This window comes from Pan paniscus, chromosome 1 (assembly GCF_029289425.2).
Source record: "Pan paniscus chromosome 1, NHGRI_mPanPan1-v2.0_pri, whole genome shotgun sequence".
In the NCBI taxonomy this organism is placed as follows: domain Eukaryota; kingdom Metazoa; phylum Chordata; class Mammalia; order Primates; family Hominidae; genus Pan; species Pan paniscus.
The window spans coordinates 211450446-211473275 of record NC_073249.2 but is presented as its reverse complement, the minus strand read 5'-3'; the positions used below and the strand labels follow the sequence as shown (position 1 = coordinate 211473275).

The window sequence follows — 22830 nt, the reverse complement described above, 5'->3', positions numbered from 1 at the left end:
CCCTCCTCTCTGGTGATGCCCCTTTCCACACTATGGAGACAAAGAGAGACCCCACTCAGCCAGTTTCCCCCACCCTGCATTAGACAGGTGGGGAAACAGAGGCCGGGAGAGAGGGCCAAGGAAGGAGCCTCCTGGGGCATTAATGGGAGGCAGGGGGCTGGGGTGGAGAGCCCAGGGAGTCCTGCATGAAGCCGGAGGGGATGGGAGTGAAGGATGCATCAGACACCTTCCCCGCTCCATCTCACAAGCTGCGAACAGGTGAGACCCTGATGAAATCACTCGCTTCTCCGATCCTACCTCCACCGAGGGGTCTGGCAGGTCCTCACAGCCCCCCAGCAGCAGGTGGAAGACAGGGTCTCCCCAAAAGCAGCGTCCCCCAGGCCAGAGAGACCAGGCCACAGGAGGATGGCCAAAGCTCAGGGACAACCACTCCTGGGGAAGGGGCTCCCTAGCAGGGACCCCCCACCCCCACCCCGCAGCACAGACCCCACGGCTGCTGTTGGCAGGGGCTCTCTGCTTTGAGAAGTGTTTAGTGAGCCAGCCCCTGTGTCCAGTCCTGTGCTGGGCATGATGAGGGTACAGGAAGAGGAAGAGACCCCAGCATCATCCTCAGGAGACATACGTTTGAAGAAGGCAATGGTTTCCACACAGAATCACAGTGGTCAGAGCTGGATATGCTTTCATTGCATTAGACAAGTGGGGAAACTGAGGCCCAGAGAGAGGAAGGAGTTGGGATAGCTGGCAATGCCTGATCCAGGAGAAGAGAGTTCTCCTGAGGCTGACAAGAGGCCAAGAGGAGCCAGAGATGAGATAGACCCAGTGTCCAGGGAGGGACATGCCAGTGGGATTGGACCCTGATGACAGGGGCGGCCAGAGATGAGAGAGATCCAATGTCCAGGGAGGGACATGCCAGGGGGATCAGACCCTGATGATAGGGGCCTCTGGCCTGGCCTGCTCCTGGGAATGTCCTTTTCTGTGGGGGTGCCCCCAGCCCAGCCTCTGGACCCCTCGCTGGAGAGCCCTCGGCTGCAGCTACCTCAGACTGGCCCAAGAGTTGTGCCTTTTCTCCACCAGACTTTGTCCCCTGGGAGTGGGGACCATGGTGTGACTCCCACACCCCCATGATGCCAAGTCAAGTCTCAGGAAAGACTTGACTTACTCAACAAGCAGTGGGGGCTACAGGGAGCCCAGCACCACCCAGACCCGGGAATCCAGGATGGGGGGACCCCAGCTGTGCAGGAGACAGACCAGTAAATAGATCATTAAATTCCCTGGTATACATTTGAAAACAGAAATACAGACCAGAAGCATAGAAACAGGACACTTGAACCAGTGTCAGTTGGCGGGAGGAATCCAGGATGGCTTCCTGGAGGTGACGATGCCCAAGCTTGGTCTTAAAATTTGACTAGAAGGTACCCAAGTACAGAACGTAGTCCTTCTTAAGTTTGCTTAATCTAAACTTCATTCCCACCTATCCTCTTCTTTTTTTTTTTTTTTTTTTTTTTTTTTTTTGAGACGGAGTCTTGCTCTGATGCCCAGGCTGGAGTGCAGTGGCACAATCTCAGCTCACTGCAACCTCCACCTCCCAGGTTCAAGTGATTCTTCTGCCTCAGCCTCCCAAGTAGCTGGGATTACAGGCACGCACCACCATGCACAGCTAATTTTTTTTTTTTTTTTTTTGAGACAGAGTCTCGCTCTCTCACCTGGGCTGTAGTGCAGTGGTGCCATCTCGGCTCACTGCAAGCTCCGCCTCCCAGGTTCATGCCATTCTCCTGCCTCAGCCTCCTGAGTAGCTGGGACTACAGGCGCCAGCCACCACGCCTGGCTAATTTTTTTTTTTTGTATTTTTAGTAGAGACGGGGTTTCACCGTGTTAGCCAGGATGGTCTCGATCTCCTGATCTCGTGATCCACCTGCCTCGGCCTCCCAAGGTGCTGGCATTACAGGCGTGAGCCACCGTGCCCGGCCCCAGCTAATGTTTTTGTAATTTTTTAGTAGAGATGGGGTTTCACCATGTCGTCCAGGCTGGTCTCAAACTCCTGACCTCAGGTGATCTGCCCGCCTTGGCCTCCCAAAGTACTGGGATCACAGGTGTGAGCCACCACACCCGGTCTCATTCCCAGCTATCTTCTTTTGTGTATGTCTTTATATTGGGGGTTATAAATGCTAAATGCTTGCTGTCCTCAGATCCCTTGTAGTTAGGGAGCTAATTAAAATGTTAATTAATATTACAATGTTATTTAAGCAATGTTAAATAATATCTAACATTTATTGGGCACTTAGTATGTGCCAAGCACTATCCTATAGGTTTTACATTATCTCAATCCCCAGAAACAATCCCATGAGGTAGGTTACTATTAACATCATGCCCATTTTACAGATGAGAAAACTGAGGCCAGACAGGGTTAGTGACTTCCCAATGTGTGAACTAGAAGGTGGTGGAGCCGGAATCCAGACTTTAGTGATCTGACTCCAGGGCCTGTGCTCTTGTCCACCATGCTCTGCTGCCCTGCAATGTAAAACATCCTCTGGGAAAAAAAAAAAAAAAACTTCCCTGATAAGAAAGATCTGACATAGCTGATGCTACCCCTTCCCCTTCTTCCTGCCTTGAATATGGACGTGATGCCTGGAGCTGAGGCAGCCATCTTGTGGCCAAGATAATTACAGAGATGTCAGCTTAGACCTCATCAAGCTGTAGATCCCATGCCAGCCACCATTTTCCTCTGAATGTCTGGCTACGTGAAAAAAAATACATCTGCATTTGTTTTAGCCACCGAACTAGATTTTCAGTTACTTGCTTATCAATTCACTAGGGAACAGAAGGGGTCACTTTCCAGCCAAGAGAACAGCATGAGCAAAGCTATAGCGACTGCTTGGAAGAAACTCCGGTGTTGCCAGAGCATAAAGTCAGGGGCAAGGGCAGAGTGACCAATTGTCCTGGTTTGCCGGGGCTGAGTTTTCCCAGACATGGGAGTTTCACTGCTAAAACCGGAAGAGTCCCAGGCAAACCAAGATGGTTGGTCACCCTGGCAAGATGGTTGTTGCTTGGAGGGGCAAGCGACAAGGCTGGAGAGGAAGCAAACGCCCTTATGGAAGGCCTTGTGCAGTGGTAGGGGCTGCTGGGACTTCCTGCTGAGGGCAGTGGGAGCTGTAGAGGGCTTTTAGATAGAGAAGTGGCCACTGTGGTCCGATGTGTACACTAAAGTGTCCATCAGACAGCTGTGGGGAGGGTGATTTGGAGCAGGCAAGAGTGGAGTCAGTGAGGCCAGTAAGGAGGCTGCTGCAGCAGTCTAGGACAGAAATAATGCAGCCCGGATGGAGGTGGTAATGAAAAGGAGAAAAGGGAGGTTTCAGTAATTATTTAAGAGGTAGAATTGTAGCGCTGAGCCGCAAGCCTCCAGCCCCACATCTACACAAACTTCCAGGAATCTGATTAATTATCAAAACGATTGTTTGTCAGGAGCCAGGCATGGTAGCACACACCTGTAGTCCCAGCTACTTGGAAGGCTGAGGCACAAGGATGCTTGAGCCCAGGAGTTCGAGACCAGCCTGGGCAACATAGCAAGACCCTGTCTCTACAAAGAATACAAAAATTAGCCAGGCGTGGTGGCATGTACCTGTCGTGGCAGCTACTTGGGAGGCTGAGACAGGAGGATCACTTGGGCCCAGGAGGTCAAGGCTGCAGTGAGCTGTGATCGTGCCACTGCACCCCAGCCTGGTCAACAGAGTAAGACCCTGTCTCAGAAAACGAGAAAAAACAACAACAAAAATTACCATTTGTTAGCTAATACATGGTGAAACACAACCCACAGTTCGGTTTGTTCAACAAGACTGTAAAATTTGGCCAGGCGCGGTGGCTTATGCCTGTAATCCCAGCACTTTGGGAGGCCAAGGTGGGAGTGGATCACCTGAGGTCAAGAGTTCGAGACCAGCCTGGCCAACATGACAAAACCCTGTCTCTACTAAAAGTACAAAAAATTAGCCAGGCGTGGTGGCAGGCACGTATAATCCCAGCTACTCGGGAGGCTAAGGCAGGAGAATCACTTGGACCTGGGGGGTGGAAGTTGCAGTGAGCCGAGATCGTGCCACTTCACTCCAGCCTGGGTGGGTGAAAGAGCAAAACTCTGTCTCCAAAAAAAAAAAAAAAAAAAAGAGTGGTGTAAAATTCTCAGCTTTGGGGACAAGATCCATTATTATGCCCAAGAATCAATGCCTATGTATGGTAAACAGAATAATGCTCCCTGCAAAAGATGTGTACACCCCAATCCCCAGAACCTGTGAACATGTTACCTTACTCGGCAAAAGAGATTTTTCAGATATGATTAAATTAAGGATCTTCCCATGGAGTGACCATCTTGGATTATCTGGGTGGGGTCTGTGTAATCAATAAGGGTCCTTAGAACAGTGAGACAAGAGGGTCAGGGTCAGAGAGAGATTTAAGGATGCTACACTGCTGGCTCTGAAGATAGAGGAAGGGGCCATGAACCAAGGAATGCAGGTGGCCTCTGGAAGCTGGTAAAGGCCAGGAAATGGATTCTTCTCTAGACCTCCAGAAGGGAACAGTCCTGCCCATACCTGGACTTTAGCCCAGTGAGAAAAACTGTGGACTTCTGACCTCCGGAACTACAAGATAATAAATGTGTGTGTTTTTTGCCACTAAGTTTGTGCCAATTTGTTACAACAGCAATAGGAACCAGATTCACCATCCTTCCTCCCGTGTTAGAAGGCAAAATCCAAAGCGCACTGTGGTGGGTGTAGTGGGGAGGGAGAAGGAGGGGTCAGGAAGGACTCCCTGGGATCTGGCTTGGGTGAGAGTAGGGATTTGTGGACTTTGTCCCAGAGGTCACAAACTGGTGGCTGGAAGGGAGGGAAACTGGAAACTTAGGCACTGACCCTCCCACCTCCACCTTCTGCGTGGGGGCTGGGAGGCCTGGAAGGGGCTGCTGAGAGCCCCACCAGCCACTGCTCCCTCCACTAGTGTGCCATTGGGTGCCTAATAGCCGTTGCGTGGCTAGCATGTATTGAGCACTTGCTAATTTGTGTTAGGCTCCGCCCAAGGCTTCATATATATGACCTCATTTCATCCTCATGGCAACCCTGCTTATTATCCCTCTTTACAGATGAGGAAACGGAGGCTCAGAGAGATTTCAAACCTCAGCCCAGATCACACAGCTAGCAATGGGGCACCATGATTTAAACCCAGGTAGTCTAACTCCAGAGCCTGTGCAACTAACAACTTGTGGTTCTGCCATGAATCCTAAAGTCTAAGGATGCCCTTGCACGCTGACCTCCTCTAGTGACCAGGGAGGTGTAGCCTGTGGGGGTGCCGAGAAGCCTCAATAAAACCAGCAATCAGCCCACAGAGACAGAGGCTTGAGAGAATTATTGCTCCCAGATGCTCACAAAAGACTTTCAGCCACTGTATCAGCTACCAGAGGTGTGATAATGCTGCCTAACAACCAACCCGAAACTCCTAGTGGCATGCAGTGGTGAGCACTTATTGCTGACACATCTGGGGACAGTTGGGGGTGTCAGGCAGCCCTGCTAATTTGGGCTGGACTCACTCATATGTTTAGGGGTCAGCCAGGGTTGGCTGATCCAGTGTGGGTCAGACTGGGCAGCCTGGCTCTGCATGTGTCACCCACCTCCCGGGAGGGCCCTGCATGGCAAAGGGCATGGATGCAGGGAGGATGAAGAATCAGGGCTATCTTGGTCAGCCACCACATCCACATTCTCTCTGACTCAAATGAGAAGCATAAACTAGGGCAGGGCAGAGGGAGGGCACTCACTGGGCTGGAGCTCTGAACTCACCACTGACAGGCAGTCAGTGGCTGAGTCACTTAACCTCCCTGGGCCTCAGTTTTCCCCATCTGTGAAATGGACACCTGCCCTGTCTCCTTACTGGGGAGCCAATGAAATGACAGAGGCTCGTGAATGGGGCAGAGAGGGCCATTACTACTACTGACTTCACTCCCTGGACTCAAATCTTCCCTCTGTCTTTTTTTGAGATGGAGTTTCGCTCTTGTTGCCCAGGCTGGAGTGCAGTGGCACGATCTCGGCTCACTGCAACCTCCACCTCCCTGGTTCAAGCGATTCTCCTGCCTCAGCCTCCCGAGTAGCTGGGATTACAGACACCCACTACCACACCCAGCTAATTTTTTATTTTTTTAGTAGAGACGGGGTTTCATCATGTTGGCCAGGCTGGTCTCGAACTTCTGACCTCAGGTCATCCACCCACCTTAGTCTCCCAAAGTGCTGGGATTAAAGGCGTGAGCCACTGCACCCGGGCTTCCCTCTCTCTTTTTGTTCCTTAAGAGAGGAAGGCTCATTCCTAGCAGGCCTCAGGCCTCAGGCCTCCGGCATATCCTTGGGGGTCCACTTCCCAGAAACTGAGTCCTATCAAGTTGAGACACAGGTTGAGTCTACAAAGGTCCTCATGGCAGTGGGCCAGGGGACCACGTGAAGGCAGAGAATAAACAGGCAGCATCTTCCCATAGCATCCATTTTCTGTGAAGATCAGAAGGGAAGAAAAAACTTTATATTGAAATGAACCCAGCTATATCATGAAGTTGCAAAATTCAAATTAAGCTTTCAGATGAAGAATGAGACTTCCAAGACATTTTGCTATTGTTAGTGCTGCGTGCTAGACCCCAGATCATCACTTTACTGCAAACTAGAGCCTGCAAACCAAATCTGTTTTGTAAATAAAGTTTTATTGGAACACGGCTATGCCCATATGGCTGCTTTTGCACTGCAGCGGCCGAGTTGACTAGTTGTGACAGAGACCATATGGTCTGCAAGTCTGAAATATTTGGTATCTGGCCCTTTACACAGAAAGTTTGCCAGCCACTAAACTACTTGGATTCTTTGATGAAAATGTTTCAAGAATTCTGTGCTGTTCTAATATCGGAGGCCCGCAGGTCTAAGGAATTAAGAGTAAATGTTTATTGCACAGTTACTATTCTGAGTGCTTTCAGTGAGTAAACTGTTGTTTGATTCTAACAATCCTAAGACATAAATGGTATTGTTATTGTTTCTTTTTGATAGGTGAGAAACTCAAGGAAGAGAGTGAAATGTACCCTAGCCCAGTGCCTCTCAAATGCTAATATGCAGAGGAACAAAATCTTCTGGGGATCCTATTAAACACAGACACCGAAGATAGGAAATTCTGCATTTCTAACCAGCGACTGAGCTGTGCTGATGCTGCTGGCCCAGGCCACACTCCGTAGAGAGGAGCCAAACCACAGACTCACTACACAGAGGCACTGGGGGTCTTAAGCCCAGGCCCCGAGCCCCTAAGCCACGTGGCTCCTCAGAGTAGTTGTTCTGAATGAGTCACAAACCCCGTGAGAATTTCGTATCTGGCCAGGCACGGGGGCTTAGGCATGTAATCTCAGCACTTTGGGAGGCTGAAGCGGGTGGATCACCTGGGGTCAGGAGTTCAAGACCAGCCTAGCCAACATGATGAAACCCCGTCTCTACTAAAATTACAAAAAATTAGCCGGGCATGGTGGCGGGCACCTGTAATCCCAGGAACTCAGGAGGCAAAGGCAGGAGAATTGCTTGAACCTCCTGATGGAGGTTGCTGTGAGCCGAGATGGCGCCACTGCATTCCAGCTTGGGTGGCAGAGCGAGACTCTGTCTCAAAAAAACAAACAAAAAACAAAGCAAAACAAGAAATCCTGACAGCAACGTGATGGAACAGACCGAGCATCTGTTCCTCTCCCTGTTTGTAGATAGGCACCCCGGGCAAGAAAGCCTGTGGGATTGGCCCAAGGTCACACAGCAAATTCACAGCAGGTGTTTGTTCAGTGGCCTCATACAGGACAAACTTTATTTTTATATTAAAACAAACAAAGATACAGAGCAGAACGCCAAATTCACATGAACCTTTAAGATAAAATATGAGACTTAAGAAATAGTTGGTTGCTGTAGTGACTGATACAGACCACAGATGAGTCCAAACTGTTACAGGGATTATGGGATGGAGTTGGGACTGGAATCTACATCTTCTGACATCCAGTCCCATGGGATGCTGCCCCCCACCCAATCTTTCTCACCTTTGCACCATCCTAGGGAGATTACAGAATTCTTTCCCACCCATTTTCTTACCCATACAACAATCCTGCAATCCAGGCCTGGATGGTTATCTAGGAAAGTAAGGCCCAGAAGATAAGTGGCTTGTCCAGACCACCACACTCACAATTGATGGATCAAAGACTTGAACTCGGCTGGGCGCGGTGGTTCATGCCTGTAATCCCAGCACTTTGGGAGGCCGAGGCGGATGAACACGAGGTGAGGAGTTCAAGACCAGCCTGGCCAATATGGTGAAACCCCGTCTCTACTAAAAATACAAAAATAAGTCGGGTGTGGTGGCCGGTGCCTGTAGTCCCAGCTACTAGGGAGGCTGAGGCAGAAGAATCACTTGAACTTGAGAAGCAGAGGTTGCAGTGAGCCGAGATCGCGCCACTACGCCCCAGCCTGAGTGACAGAGCAAGACTCCATCTCAAAAAAAAAAAAAAAAAAAAACACTTGATATCAAGTCTTAAGAGTGTTGAGCTGGTCTTTTTTTTTTTTTTTTTTTTTTGAGACGGAGTCTTGCTCTGTTGCCCAAACTAGAGTGCAGTGGTGCGATCTCAGCTCACTGCAACCTCCACCTCCAAGGTTCGAGAGGTTATCCTGCCTCAGCCTCCTGAGTAGCTGGGACTACAGGCATGCAGCACCACACCCTACTAATTTTTGTATTTTTAGTAGAGAAGGGGTTTCACCATGTTGGCCAGGCTGGTCTTGAACTCCTGGCCTCAGGTGGTCCGCCCGCATCAGCCTCCCAAAGTTCTGGGATTATAGGAGTGAGCCACCGTGCTCGGCCGTAAAGTGCATTTTCATCCACCAGATGAAGCCCTCCTCTGCCAGCGTTCTGCTTCCCCCCATCATTAGAGTGGCCAGGTCCTAATTGTGCATGTCTTCTGGTACATGTGCACCTTCCCCGCATTATACAAATCCTTACCACAATGTTGTGAAACAATGCTGGGCACAGGTTTCTCTCCCTGTTTCACAGATGGGTCTAGAGACTTACATGATTCAGCCAAGGTCACACTGCAACCCCTGGTATGGCCTAGAACAGGCTTCTCAGCCTCAGCACCATTGACATTTGGGGCAGGGCAAGTCCTATTGCCCAGTGCATTGTCGGATGTATAGCAGCATCTCTGCTCCCTGCCCACTGGATGCCAATATACATCAGCCCCAGCCATGACAACCAAAAATGTCTCCAGATGTTGTCAAACGTCTCCTGGTGGGCTGAACCAGCCCCATTGAGAAATACTGCCTTAGAATGCTGTGGGCTCAGCATGCCACCTTAATCTTTTCATTGAAAACACAACTCCTGGCCGGGCATGGTGGCTCAGCCTGTAATCCTAGCACTTTGGGAGGCCGAGGCGAGCAGATCACTTGAGGCCAGGAGTTCGAGACCAGCCTGGCCAACATGATGAGACCCACCCCCACCCCCATCTCTACTAAAAATACAAAAATTAGCCAGCAATGGTGGCACACACCTGTAATCCCAACTACTAGGGAGGCTGAGGCAGGGGAATTGCTTGAACCCAGGAGGCAGAGGTTGCAGTGAGCTGAGATCACGCCACTTCATTCCAGCCTGGGTGACAGAGCAAGACTCCATCTCAGAAAGAAAAAAAAAAAAGAAAGAAAGAAAACACAACTCCTCTCCTCAGTCTTACCCAGGGAGGGGAACAACAACAACAAAAAGAAACAACTCCAAGGACCAACAATTAGTATTTTTCTTCCTTCTCTAACACACAACATAATCTCTTCAAAACAGATGGAACCCATATTCCAATATCTACCTTTGGCATCTTTTTCAAAGTATTTCTAGGGTGACATTTGGGAGGAAATGGGAAAAAAAAATATTTGGACACAAGCTCTTTTTTCCACTGGGCTTTGAGAAAACCCCATCTTGCGTGCTCCTAGTGTATCTCTCACTGATAAGTCCGCTCATAAAACCAGGGCCTTATCCAGGGCCACGCTTACAGAACTCCCACGGACACACCATGATAAGGACGCTGCTGTTGTCCACTTTGGTGGCTGGAGGTAAGTCCTGTCACCCAGAGGCACTGGTTTCCCATGCCCTGGTGGGGCTGGAAATGGGATCTTCCTGTCCTCCCCTCTTGAACCCACCCAACCCCTACTGCATTCAGACCTATAATCATAAGAACACTGGAATGGAGTTTCAAAGAATTGGAGCAAAGAGCAGGATTCTATGACCTCTTGGGGTCCTTCTAGAACAAGGGTTTTCTATTTGGGGGGTCAGAATGCAGCAAGTGTAGTTTACATTGTATGGGTTGCTGCTTCCTGACTCAAGACCCTTTCTCTTTTCACAGCCCTCAGTTGTGGGGACCCCACTTACCCACCTTATGTGACTAGGGTGGTTGGCGGTGAAGAAGCGAGGCCCAACAGCTGGCCCTGGCAGGTGAGTTGACCACACTGTACTTCTCCCCGTCCCTGCCCCACTCCCTTTACATCCCCCCTTTGCCCTTCCACCATGGAGTCTATTGTGCTGGCAAAGTGAGTATTGATGGGACTCAGAGAGCAGCACAGGCAACTTCACCAATAAGATATATTTCCGACTGGGCGCAGTGGCTCATGCCTGTTATCCCAGCACTGTGGGAGGCCATGGTGGGCAGATCACCTGAAGTCAGGAGTTTGAGACCAGCCTGGCCAACATGGTGAAACCCGCCTCTACTAATAATACACAAGTAGCCAGGTGTGGTGGCACACGCCTGTAATCCCAGCAACTCAGGAGGCTGAGGCAGGAGGATCGCTTGAACCCAGGAGGCAGAGGTTGCAGTGAGCGGAAATTGCACCACTGTACTCCAGCCTGGGCAACAAAGCAAGACTCTGTCTCAAAAAAAAAAAAAAAATACATTTCTGTGGCCTTGGCCAACCTTGGGAGTGGAGGGAGAGGTGCCTCCTCCAGCTGCAGTAAGTAGCTGTCCCCTCCCCACTGCCCATAGGCAGCAAATATAGTATTACTCTATTAACCAATCAGAGGCTTGTTTACAAATGTACCATTAATCTAGGAACCATTCAAGACTACCTATGCAAACATTCCTTGCTTTAAGGAACCAATCAGTGCTATTTGTGCAGATTAATCTTTAACCACAGGCAAATCAATGTTACCAATGAAAAAAATGTTTTCTTAAGTTGATATAATCATAGTGGTATCAAGACTAAACTGCCGAGTGGGGCACAGGTGCAAATTACTCAGACGTGTTAATGGTGGGGATTTTAAGAGAAATGTGTAAAGTTTACATTGACATAAACAAATATAGTAAAATCTCATTTATCTGATGTTGGGACCGAGTAATTGAAAAGTTGGTTATAAAGAAATTATCTTAAATCATACATATATATGGTAAAGATTTTATCTTAGACTATGTAAACAATTTTTTGAGTTCTTAACTGTCTTTTTCATAAAAGCCATGCCCCATATCTCATCTACAAACCCGTTTCTTTAAAGCAGAGCAGTAAGTTTGAGACGTTCACAAAGCAATCTGAGTTATGAGCCCATCCAATCTTTCCATTTTTTCACAGACACTACTTCAAGAGCAATTTTCTAAGAGTAATGGTGATCCAGTCTCTTCCAAGCATTTAACTTTGTTTCCATATAAATAACGACTCTCTTTCTGAACTCATATTTCATTGGTTACATGTTTAATCAAATTTCATTATTGCAAGCATAATTGATATAAACTGCTTTGGGAGCAAACCCAGCTGAATCAGGATGAGTTTCTACCTTAAGTAGGAGGAGCAACTAGCAGCCCACTAGCCTTGAGCATTCAGAGTGACCCATGCAGCAGTCACTGTGTTTAGAGAGGCCAGCGTTCATTCATCTGCTCCTTGATTAAGAGACTGTCAATGATAGGCCAGGCGTGGTGGCTCATGCCTGTAATCCCAGCACTTTGGCAGGCCAAGGCAGGTGGATCACCTGAGGTCAGGAGTTCGAGACCAGCCTGGCCAACATGGTGAAACTCTGCCTCTACTAAAAATACAAAAATTAGCCAGGCATGGTGGCGAGCACCTGTAGTCCCAGCTACTTGGGAGGCTGAGGCACAAGAATCGCTTGAACCTGGGAGGCGCAGGTTGCGGTGAGCCAAGATCACACCTCTGCACTCCAGCCTGGGTGACAGAGTGAGATCCATAAAAAAAAAAAAAAAAAAAAAGACTGTCAACAATAGAATGATGGCAGATATTTCACATTTTTTTCTTTTTTTGAGACAGAGTCTTGCTCTGTCACCCAGGCTGGAGTGCAGTGGTACAATCATAGCTCACTGCAGCCTCCAACTCCTGGGCTCTAGCCATCTACCTGCCTCAGCCTCCCAAAGTGCTGGGATTACAGGCACCCACCACTGTGCTCACCCATAGTAATTTTTTTTTTTTTTTGAGACAGTGTCACATTCTGTCACCCAGGCTGGAGTACAGTGGCTGGTGAAACATGGCTCACAGCGGCCTCGAACTCCTAGGCTCAAGCGATCCTCCCACCTCACCCTCCCTACCAGCTGAGACCACAGGTGCATGCCCCCACACCCGGTTAATTTTCTTTTTTTTTTTTTTAGAGATGGGTCTCACTATGTTGCCCAGGCTGGTCTTGAACTTCTGGGCTCAAGTGATCCTCCTGCGTCGGCCTCCCAAAGTGCTGGGATTACAGGCGTGAGCCTCTCAACCCAGCCTCACAATTTATATACTTGGCTTTGTGTGCTTTTGCCAGTTCTTTTGCTTTTCTCACACTCCCACAGTATTTTTTTCCCTGAGAATTTGGAAGAAGGGCCACAGTCCCTCTGCTACAGGGCCCCATAACACCGGGCGCATTTGTGCTGAGAACTAATCATTGCTGCCTACAAAAATACTTCCTCACCCTCTTGCACAAAAGTATTCTTGCCTTGAGAACCAGTGAATGTTAATCTATGAAGAGTCCCTACGCTTTGTGCTTCTGTTTCCCTGCGGAAATGTTTTTACTGAGATAATAGGCAGATCTAGCTGGGTGGGGACTCAGATGAGGCAAGTAAGACATTCACTCTGGAGGCAAAATGTAAGAGGGTAGCACAAAACTCAGCAACCAGCCAGGCACAGTGGCACACACCTTTAATCCCAGATATTCAAGAGGCTGAGGCAGGAGGATTGCTTGAGCCCAAGAGTTTGAGACCAGCATGGGCAACATAGATAGCCATCTCAAAAAAAAAAAAAAAATACAAACAAACAAAAAACCTCACTAACGAAAATGAATGATATTTTAATGCAATTTTGTTTCTTCTCCAGGAGACAGAGTCTCATTCTGTCACCCAGGCTTAATTACAGAATGAATCACCCTGAGAGCCCTGCACAGTGGCTTATGTTCCCCATTTCCAGAGAAGGCAACTGGGACTTGGAAAGGTTACAGAATTCCCTAAAGGCACTGGGTTAGCCCGGGGGGGAATGAGGATTCAAATCTGGTTCAGTGCTACCTCTTTAGCTACACTTTGCTGGCCACACATAATACGTATTATGTGGACAAAATTTCACAGCTGTACGATGGTTTCAGCACATTTTTTAATTGGGGGGGTACACCCTTTTAAGTATCTTTTTTCACTTTTTCTAATTTTAAACATCTTTTTTAAGACCTCTTAATGTCACACAAACGAGAAATGCCGAATGGCTAATTAAAAACAAGAACGTTCAGAGAAAAGCAGGCATCTGCCAACAAACAGGTCATCGTTCCCCACAGTTATAGGAAGCCCGATCAGAGCAGTCCATGCCCTACTCTCACCTCCCTCCCCTCTGCTTGGCTGTGGCAGGGAATTGAAAGACAGGGGAGGAGGAATGAAGGAACAGGAAGGGCATGGAACAGCTTCATTAGAGACTAAAACAGTGTCAAATGTCACCACCTTAAAGTTCTTTTTTTTTTTTTTTTTTAAAGACCTGGTCTCATTCTGTTAATTTTATTTTATTTTAAAATTGTTTTGGTAGGGTCAAGTTCTCACTATGGTGCCCAGACTGGTTCACAAACTCCTGGGTTCAAGCAATACTCCCACCTCAACCTTCTGAGTAACCGGGACTATAGGCATGCACCGCCGCACCCAGCGGCTCATTTTGGGCTATTTTTGTTGTAGAGACAATGTATTAGTCCTGCCTCACACTGCTAATAAAGACATATCTGAGACTAGGTAATTTATAAAGGAAAGAGGTTTAACTGACTCATAGCTCAGCGTGGCTGGGGAGGCCTCAGGAAACTTACAATCATGGCAGAAGGGAAAGGAAACACATCCTTGTTCGCGCAGCCGTAGCAGGGAGAAGTGCCGAGCAAAAGTGGGGAAAAGCCCCTTATAAAACCATCAGATCTTGTGAGAACTTACTCACTATCATGAAAACAGCATGGAGGTGACCACCCTCATGATTCAATTACCTCCCACCAGGTCCCTCGCAGGACACATGGAGATTATGAGAACTATAATTCAAGATGAGATTTGGGTGGGGACACAGCCAAACCTTATCAGATGGGGTTTCACCATGTTGCCCAGGCTGGTCTCAAACTCCTGGGCTCAAGTGATCCTCCTTCCTTGGCCTCCCAAAGTGTTGGGATTACAAGCATGAGCCACCATGCCTGGCCTGATTGTTTTTAATGTAGATTGCATTAACACGTTTTTTATCTTGATGGCTGAGGTTTTGGGTGCTCCCTTAAGTTGTGCACATGAGGCGACTGCCTCACTCCCCCTTACCCTTGTCCCAGCCCCGTTCTTGGGAAACTGGAGTGCAGGGAGGCCCTGCTCTTTCAAACCCAGCCACAGAGCTCCTTTGCTTCTCCCCAGGTCTCCCTGCAGTACAGCTCCAATGGCAAGTGGTACCACACCTGCGGAGGGTCCCTGATAGCCAACAGCTGGGTCCTGACGGCTGCCCACTGCATCAGGTAACTGCCTTTCCCTGGGCGCTTGGCCTGCTCACCAACTGGTGCTCATTTCTGAGCTGGGGGCTCAAATGGTCTGAACCATGCTACATAAAGCAGCCTTGCAAATAACCACTATCCTGGCCGAGACACAAGCTGTAGTCAATCAATGGTTCAGTGTGTTGGCCCATCAATGTCAGTACATGGCATGGATGGAGTGTCTGTGCCAGGCAGGCACTGAGGGAGGATGAAGAGGAGGGGAAGGCCCAACCTCTGCCCTCTTGGGGAAACTACATGTGGCCTCTGGATCTGGAATTGGGTTCCCTTGAACAACTTAACTGACTTCTCAAAGCTTCAATACCATCACCTGCAGAAAATGGAGTAACAGAATTTAGTGTGGACTCAGCAATTGATTTGCTAAAGTGCCTGGCACTTATTAAGTGCTCAATGAAAGCTAATTCTGAATTGCAGACAAATTATAAAGGCCCACAAGGTTCTGCAATGTTGTTCTCTTATCCCCTTCTTTGTCCGTGACCTCTGCTCATCACAGCTGGAACTCACCGGAGTTTCTGCTGGGTCAGTGTGACTCCCTACCAGGAGTGATCCCTTCTCCCATCCGATTTATAATAAGCTCTAGGAGGTGATGGGGATACTAATAGAGGCCTACAGTCAGGAGTCCTGGCTTCTAGTTCTGATTTCTCACTAACGGTGGGAATCTGGGCCAGGTTACTCCTCTCTGGGCCTCAGTTTCCACATCTGAAAATGAAAGGTGGGGAAAATGTCCTTGAGAGCAAATGACTCCTGTTTTCTCTGTGTTCATCTCATTCCCTGCATAAAAACTATAGAGTTTGTGTTATTATAACTTTTATTTTATATTGCAGTTTATAGTTAGTATAGTAACAATTATTATATGATCATAGTTCTTAGGTTATATACTTTAGGCCCTATTATAACTAACTGATTGTCCCAAGGGAGGAAAGATCCCCAAGTCCCATCTAGTGGCTCACACAGCAGCCAGTTACTTGGGTCTATCCCCAGCATTATCCAAAGCCAGGCCTCTGGAGGCGACCCTCTCCCTGGGCCCCCTTTCTCCCAGCTCCTCCAGGACCTACCGCGTGGGGCTGGGCCGGCACAACCTCTACGTTGCGGAGTCCGGCTCGCTGGCCGTCAGTGTCTCTAAGACTGTGGTGCACAAGGACTGGAACTCCAACCAAATCTCCAAAGGGTTCGTTTCTATCTGGGTGCAATTGGGGGTGAGGTTGTCAGGGAACAGATGGGGGTCTCACAGAGGCAGGGGTCTCAACTCCACCACACCCCCTCTGCTTTTTCTATAGGGAAGAGAAAGGAGCTCTGGCCTATTAGATGTGGAACCGGCTCCAAAGATGTCTGGGGTGGGGATGTGACCTGGGGAGGGTGAAGCAAAGACTGCCAGAGTGACCTGGGTTTGCTGCCAGTTAAGCCTGCAGGGCCCCTGTCCGCTGAGCGCGTATCTACTTCATGCCAGGTCCTGGGGACACAGAGACAGTGCTGTCAACCCTGTGACTGTCCCTGGAGTAGGACACAATCTCTCCTGCCTTCCCCCTTTCAACAAGGCCCTCTGCATTTTCAAACATGCCCTGGGGCCCTGCCAGTCAGAGCAACCTGGGGTAACGTACAGGGAAGATGACAAGGTCTCAGAGCCCTCCAAAGCCCACAGGGCAGGAAAAGTCAACCCGGTCCTCATGCTCCGCCTCCACACTCACCCAGGAACGACATTGCCCTGCTCAAACTGGCTAACCCCGTCTCCCTCACCGACAAGATCCAGCTGGCCTGCCTCCCTCCTGCCGGCACCATTCTACCCAACAACTACCCCTGCTACGTCACGGGCTGGGGAAGGCTGCAGAGTAAGTGGGAGCCAGGAGCCCCCAGGCCTGGGAGGGAAGGGAGGTGATTCATGTCACCCCTGTCTGGCCGGGGCCTCTCACCTGTCATCCCAGGGTGTGTGGCTGCCTTGGAGAGATGGGATGGCATAGGCTGACGCCTGCCTGGGATCAAATGTCAGCTCTCCCACTTAATGACTGTGACACCTTGGACACATTACTAGGTCTCTCCATGCAGCACTTTTTTCATCTGTAAAATGCAAATATTTGGCTGGGCGCAGTGGCTCATACCTGTAATCCCGGCACTTTGGGAGGCCCATCCCGCGGATCACTTGAGGTCAGGAGACCAGCCTGACCAACACGGAGAAACCCCGTCTCTACTAAAAATATTTAAAAAAAAAAAAAATAGCAGGATGTGGTGGTGTGCGCCTGTAGTCCCAGCTACTCAGGAGGCTGAGGCACGAGAATCGCTTGAACCTGGGAGATGGAGGTTGCAGTGAGCCAAGATTTCGCTACTGCACTCCAGCCTGGGGGACAGAGCAAGACTCCGTCTCAAAAAAAAAGGCATAATAATAGCACCTACATCACAGAGTTGTCAAGAGGATTAAAGGAGATAATCCATAGGAAGCCCGGAATGGGGTAGGTGCTGTGTTAGTTGTTGTCACTGTCCCTATGATGGAAAGAAAGTTACAGAGACCATGTGACATCTTCTGTGTGGCCCAAGGCTAGAGTTCAGAACAGCATTGTCCTCTGTGACCTGAGGCCCCTGGAGCCCTCATCAGACCCTCCATGCCCCATAGCAAAAGCTGTCCCCTGTGCCATTAGGTCTTGCTGCTCAGGACCTGACTGAGGGCGGGTCTCCTTTGACATAGACTCCAAGGGTCAGAGATCCAATGACAGTAGCCACCAAGAGGAACAGAGTTCCTGCCCTTCCCTTGTGAAATCACCAGAGGTTTGGAAGATTCTAGGAAGGGATGAGTAATAATGACCTTATGACCATAATGAGATTATGAGTGTTAATCATATTATGACATTTTTTCCTAATGACATAAACCCATAAGTATAATGACATGTTTTTCCAGGGGTACATCCACATACGTACCCTCAAATAATTCCCATTGCCCTCTTGACTGGCTTATCTGTAAATACAAGGACACATCACATCCTGCGGTGAGCGGTGGTGGAAGAGGCATTTCATGCTTATTAAGATACAAGCACAACCTCCTGTTTCTTTCCCCAGACAACCCTGGGGCAGGCGCATTTCATCTGAGACAGTGAGAGTGGGGAGGCATCCAAATGCTTGGCTTTTAGGCCCAGCTCTGTCAGTCACGGTGAAACCTTGGGCAAGCCACTTCCGAACCTCAGTTTCCTCATCTGTAAAATGGAAACACTGTTGGTGAAGACTAAAAGAGGTGAAAGGTGAAAATGCATCATACATTGCAAAATGTTATACAAGTGTTAGTTACTTATTAGTGGTCTTAAGCCAGACGCTTAACTTCCCTTTTTTTTTTTTTTTTTTTTTTGAGACAGAGTCTTACTCTGTTACCCTGGCTGGAATGCAGTGGCGCAATCTTGGCTCACTGCAACCTCTGCCTCCCGAGCTCAAGCAACTCTCCTGCCTCAGCCTCCCAAGTAGCTGGCATTATAGGCAAGTGCCACCATGCCCGGGTAATTTTTGTATTTTAGTAGAGGTGGGGTTTCACCATGTTGGCCAGGCTGGTCTCAAACTCTTGACCTCAAGTGATCTGCCCACCTTGGCCTCCCTAAGCGCTGGGATTAGAGGGTGAGCACCGCGCCCGAGCGACACTTAACTTCCCTAGGCTTCAATCGGAAGTGAAGAATTGTGTTAATCTCATCCTTGCCACTCATAGCTGTGGTAACAGTAATGGAGGTGATGGTGGCTGTGTCATTGGGGGCCATTATGAAAGCCCTCCCTTCACCACACCAGCATATTTTTCCCAAGGAGGGGGCTCTAACAGTCAGGAGGCTCACTTTCTTATTTCAGATAAGTGACAGAAAGCCCATGGAGCTAGCTCAGCAAAAAAAGGGAAATTGTTATAAGGATTTAAAAGTTTCATCCCAAGGGCAGAGATACAGCCAGGCATCAGGAACAAGCTAGAATCAGGGGCTGGAAACCTGTAAGAAACACAGGAAACCCTCCCTCAGAATTTCTGTTCTTTGTGGGTCTACTTCATTCTCCACATAAAACAAAACGTCAGTCATTGCCAACAGCTTCCCAGAATTATGTCCTCTGAAACCGGAATCTCATAGACCCCATCTCAGAATCCCAGGGGAGGGAGCTCATTGGCTTAGCTTGAGTCAGGTGTTCACTGCTGAACCAATCAACCGTGAGGACACGTATAGACAAACGTGGCTGTTCGCATGTTGCAATGGATGGAAGACAGGAACAGGGGAAACCTAAGAGGGGTCCACCACTTCCTTTTTCTCAGGAGTCCCTGCATCCCTAATGGCTTCTCTCTGATCTCATTCAGCCAACGGGGCTGTTCCTGATGTCCTGCAGCAGGGCCGGTTGCTGGTTGTGGACTATGCCACCTGCTCCAGCTCTGCCTGGTGGGGCAGCAGCGTGAAAACCAGTATGATCTGTGCTGGGGGTGATGGCGTGATCTCCAGCTGCAACGTGAGTACCAAAATCAGGGGCTCCGCTCCATGACAAAATGTGGCTGGGGATAAGGCTATAGAGGTCCATCCCTCCATAGGTCCATCCTCCCACCTCCTGGCAGAATTACCCCGAAACATGTTCCAGATATATCTTTGGCCAGGCACGGTGGCTCACACCTGTAATCCCAGCACTTTGAGAGGCCAGGCGAGCAGATCACTTGAGGTCAGCAGTTCAAGACCAGCCTGGCCAACATGGTGAAACCTTGTCTCTACTAAAACTACAAAAATTAGCCGGGCATGGTGGCAAGCGCCTGTACTCACAGCTACTCGGGAGGCTGAGGCAGGAGAATCACTTGAACCCATGAGGCGGAGGTTGCAGTGAGCTGAGATGGTGCCACTGCACTCCAGCCTGGGTGACAGAGTGAAACTCAAAAAAAAAAAAAAAACTTGATCTTAGTTCTTGTTTGTTCTTGTTTTGAGATGTTTTGAGATTCTCCTTGTAGTGTCCACCCATCTCACTGCTGGGAAGTCCTTCCCTGGGTCTCATCAAGGTCTCTCGTGACTGTCATTCTGTATCCTTTCCTCTGTGCTGGAAGGGAACCAAAGGAAAGTATTCCTTGGCTTAGGGGCTTTCTACGATGACTTCTGGTTTTTCTGTTGAATTACTCTCATCAATGGCGCGACGTGTCCTGTCTAGGTAGCTGCCACGGAAACCTTCCTGGAGACAGTGTCTTAACCACCAGGAATTGCTCTGTGTTGGACTTAGCAGTGAAGTGGGGATGGAGTAGGAAGGAGTTCCACACGCCCTTCAGATCACACTGTGCCCTACACACTCTGCCCACATAGACCACCCGCGGGAAGACGGAACCAGTGGGGAAGAGCCTGGCAGCTGAAGTCTGGGATGTGGCCTCAGCTCCTTTACAAACTGCCTGTGCAACCTTGGGCAAGTCCCAACCTCTCAACACTCCAGTTTCTCCTCTTCCGTGGCCTGGGGATGCTACGAATATTTACCTCATAGGATTTTGTGAGGATTAATGAGATGAGGCATAGAACATACTTAGCTCAGCTCTAAGGAAGAATAAGTGTTGGCTCTTGTTGGAATTATGGTACCACCTTGGGCTATGACCACAAGGGTCAGCTTCAGAGGACAGTGACCTGCAGCAGAACAATAGAAATGCATTGAGAACAATAGTTCCAATGGGCAGCCCCTTCCTCCCACTTTACCTCCCTATAACTCTGGCCTTCCTCAGGGAGACTCCGGCGGGCCGCTGAACTGTCAGGCATCTGACGGCCAGTGGCAGGTGCATGGCATCGTCAGCTTCGGGTCTCGCCTCGGCTGCAACTACTACCACAAGCCCTCCGTCTTCACGCGGGTCTCCAATTACATCGACTGGATCAATTCGGTAAGAACCGGAGCAGCCCTGAGCCCCAAGGCACTGCCCTGCTCACCTGGCTTCGGGAGTGCCATGCCCACCTGGTGACTGAGAATCCCCTCCTTCTTCTTGAGAGCTAGATGGGAACCCCTTGGAGGAGGCTGCAGACCTGAGTAACTGCTGGGCCTGCCATGGGTCCCCCAAATTTCTGTGTGGGTAAAGCTGAGTGAAAAGGAACATGAGAGTATGGCCTTGTCCAAAGACGTTGGACACTCCTCAGGCATATGAAGAGTGAGTTCCGCTGGGCGCGGTGGCTCATGCCTGTAATCCCAGCACTTTGGGAGGCTGAGGCGGGCAGATCACGAGGTCAGAAGTTCCAGACTAGCCTGACCAACCTGGCTAAACCCCATGTCTACTAAAAAAATCCAAAAAAATTAGCCAGGTGTGGTAGCGCACTCTTGTAATCCCAGCTACTCAGGAGGCTGAGGCAGGAGACTCCCTTGAACCTGGGAGATGGAGGTTGCAGTGAGCCGAGATTGCACCATTGCACTCCAGCCTGGACAAGAAGAGTGAAACTACATCTTAAAAAAAAAAAAAAAAAAAGAGTGAGTGCCATAGAAATGGTGATTTTATTTTTGTTTATCTGTGTGTAGGCCCAGACTCCACCATGCAGTGCTATAAACAGGTATATTTATCTGCAAAGCCCAAAACCTGATATCCCCATAGCATTAATTATTGGAAATTAGTCCGCCTCAGGGGTCCTCCACCTATTCTGTAGGGTGACCAACCATCATGGTTTGCCCAGGACTGAGAGGTTTTCCAGGATGTGGGACTTCCTGTTTTACACTGGGACCATCCCAGGCAAATAGAGCTAAGTTGGTCCCCCTGTCTTGTAAAAGTAAACAACTCAGAGAGGTGTCTCCTTTCAGCTTCCACAGTAACTCAATTTGTTTTTAACAATGAACACACATTTGTTTATAACAATGAGCATTTAAATTATTTATTAAAAATAATAGGCCAGGTGCCATGGCTCATGCCTGTAATCGCAGCAGTTTGGGAGGCCAAGGAGGGAGGATTGCTTGAGCCCAGGAGTTCAAGAGCAGCCTGGGCAACATAGCAAGACTCCATCTTTACAAAAAAAAATTTTTGAATTACTCAGGCACGGTGGTACATGCTTGTAGTCTCAGCTACTTGGGAGGCTTGGGTGGAAGGATCACTTGGGCCCAGGAGGCCAACGCTGCAGTGAGCACTTAAGCCTGGGCGACATAGCAAGACCCTGTCTCCAAAAATAATGATAATAATACCTGGCATCAATATTAAGGAGCAGCCATGGATACATACAGCAGTAGGTGAAAGCAGCCAGAACAGGAAACCCCATCACAAGAAAGGGGTGCCTGGTGGCTCACGCCTGTAATCCAGGCACTTTGGGAGGTCAAGATGGGCAGATCACCAGAGGTCAGGAGTTCGAGACCAGCCTGGTCAACACGGGGAAACCCCGTCTCTACTAAAAATACAAAAATAAGCTGGGTGTGGTGATACCTGCTTGTAATCCCAGCTACTCAGGAGGCTGAGGCAGGGGAATCACTTGAACCTGGGAGGTGGAGGTTGCGGTAACCCGAGTTCGCACCACTGCACTCCACCCTAGGCGACAGAGCGAGACTCCATCTCAAAAGAAAAAAAAACACACAAAAAAGAAAGAGTTGCCCATGAGAGGGCAGAGGAGCCACCATGCCTGGTACTGGATGCTAGAAGGGAAGAGTCGGACACTCTGTGCCAATGAGGGACCACCTCAGTTTGCTCTTCTGTAAAATGGGACTTGAACTAGACCAGGACTCCTCCACAATTTAGGCGCTAGAGCAAATGGGAGTTATGGTATTCGTGGCAGAGCCCCTAAAGAAGGGAAAAGCTGGCATCTGACTTCACTAAGTTTAATTTGCAGAGAAGTGTTAAATTGAATTAAACTGACACTTATAAAACCAAATATGAAACTGCAGCCATGAGCACGTGGTCACAGGAGGAAAACTAAACTGTCAAAATAAGCAGGTGGCTGCTTC

The 22830-nt window shown here is 49.1% G+C and overlaps 1 protein-coding gene across 1 annotated transcript; it reads left to right on the top strand.

The window, feature by feature from the left end:
- Positions 1–185: 185 nt before the first annotated feature.
- Positions 186–21904, top strand: LOC100992916 (chymotrypsin-like elastase family member 2A). Its single transcript, XM_034950916.3, has 8 exons — positions 186–258; positions 10017–10100; positions 10391–10479; positions 14852–14949; positions 16022–16150; positions 16672–16808; positions 19277–19422; positions 20654–21904. The coding sequence occupies exons 1-8, from the start codon at positions 186–188 to the stop codon at positions 20882–20884; spliced, it is 987 nt and encodes a 328-aa protein (XP_034806807.3). The 3' UTR covers positions 20885–21904.
- The last annotated feature ends 926 nt before the right edge of the window (positions 21905–22830 follow it).

What these genes read in the sequence shown, in the direction of transcription:
- LOC100992916 (XM_034950916.3), top strand. Translation starts at nt 186, where the DNA reads ATGAAGCCGGAGGGGATGGGAGTGAAGGATGCATCAGACACCTTCCCC. An exon ending in ATCTCACAAGCTGCGAACAG is followed by an intron (nt 259 to 10,016) that starts GTGAGACCCTGA and finishes TCATAAAACCAG; the next exon opens with GGCCTTATCCAGGGCCACGC. An exon ending in TCCAACCAAATCTCCAAAGG is followed by an intron (nt 16,151 to 16,671) that starts GTTCGTTTCTAT and finishes ACACTCACCCAG; the next exon opens with GAACGACATTGCCCTGCTCA.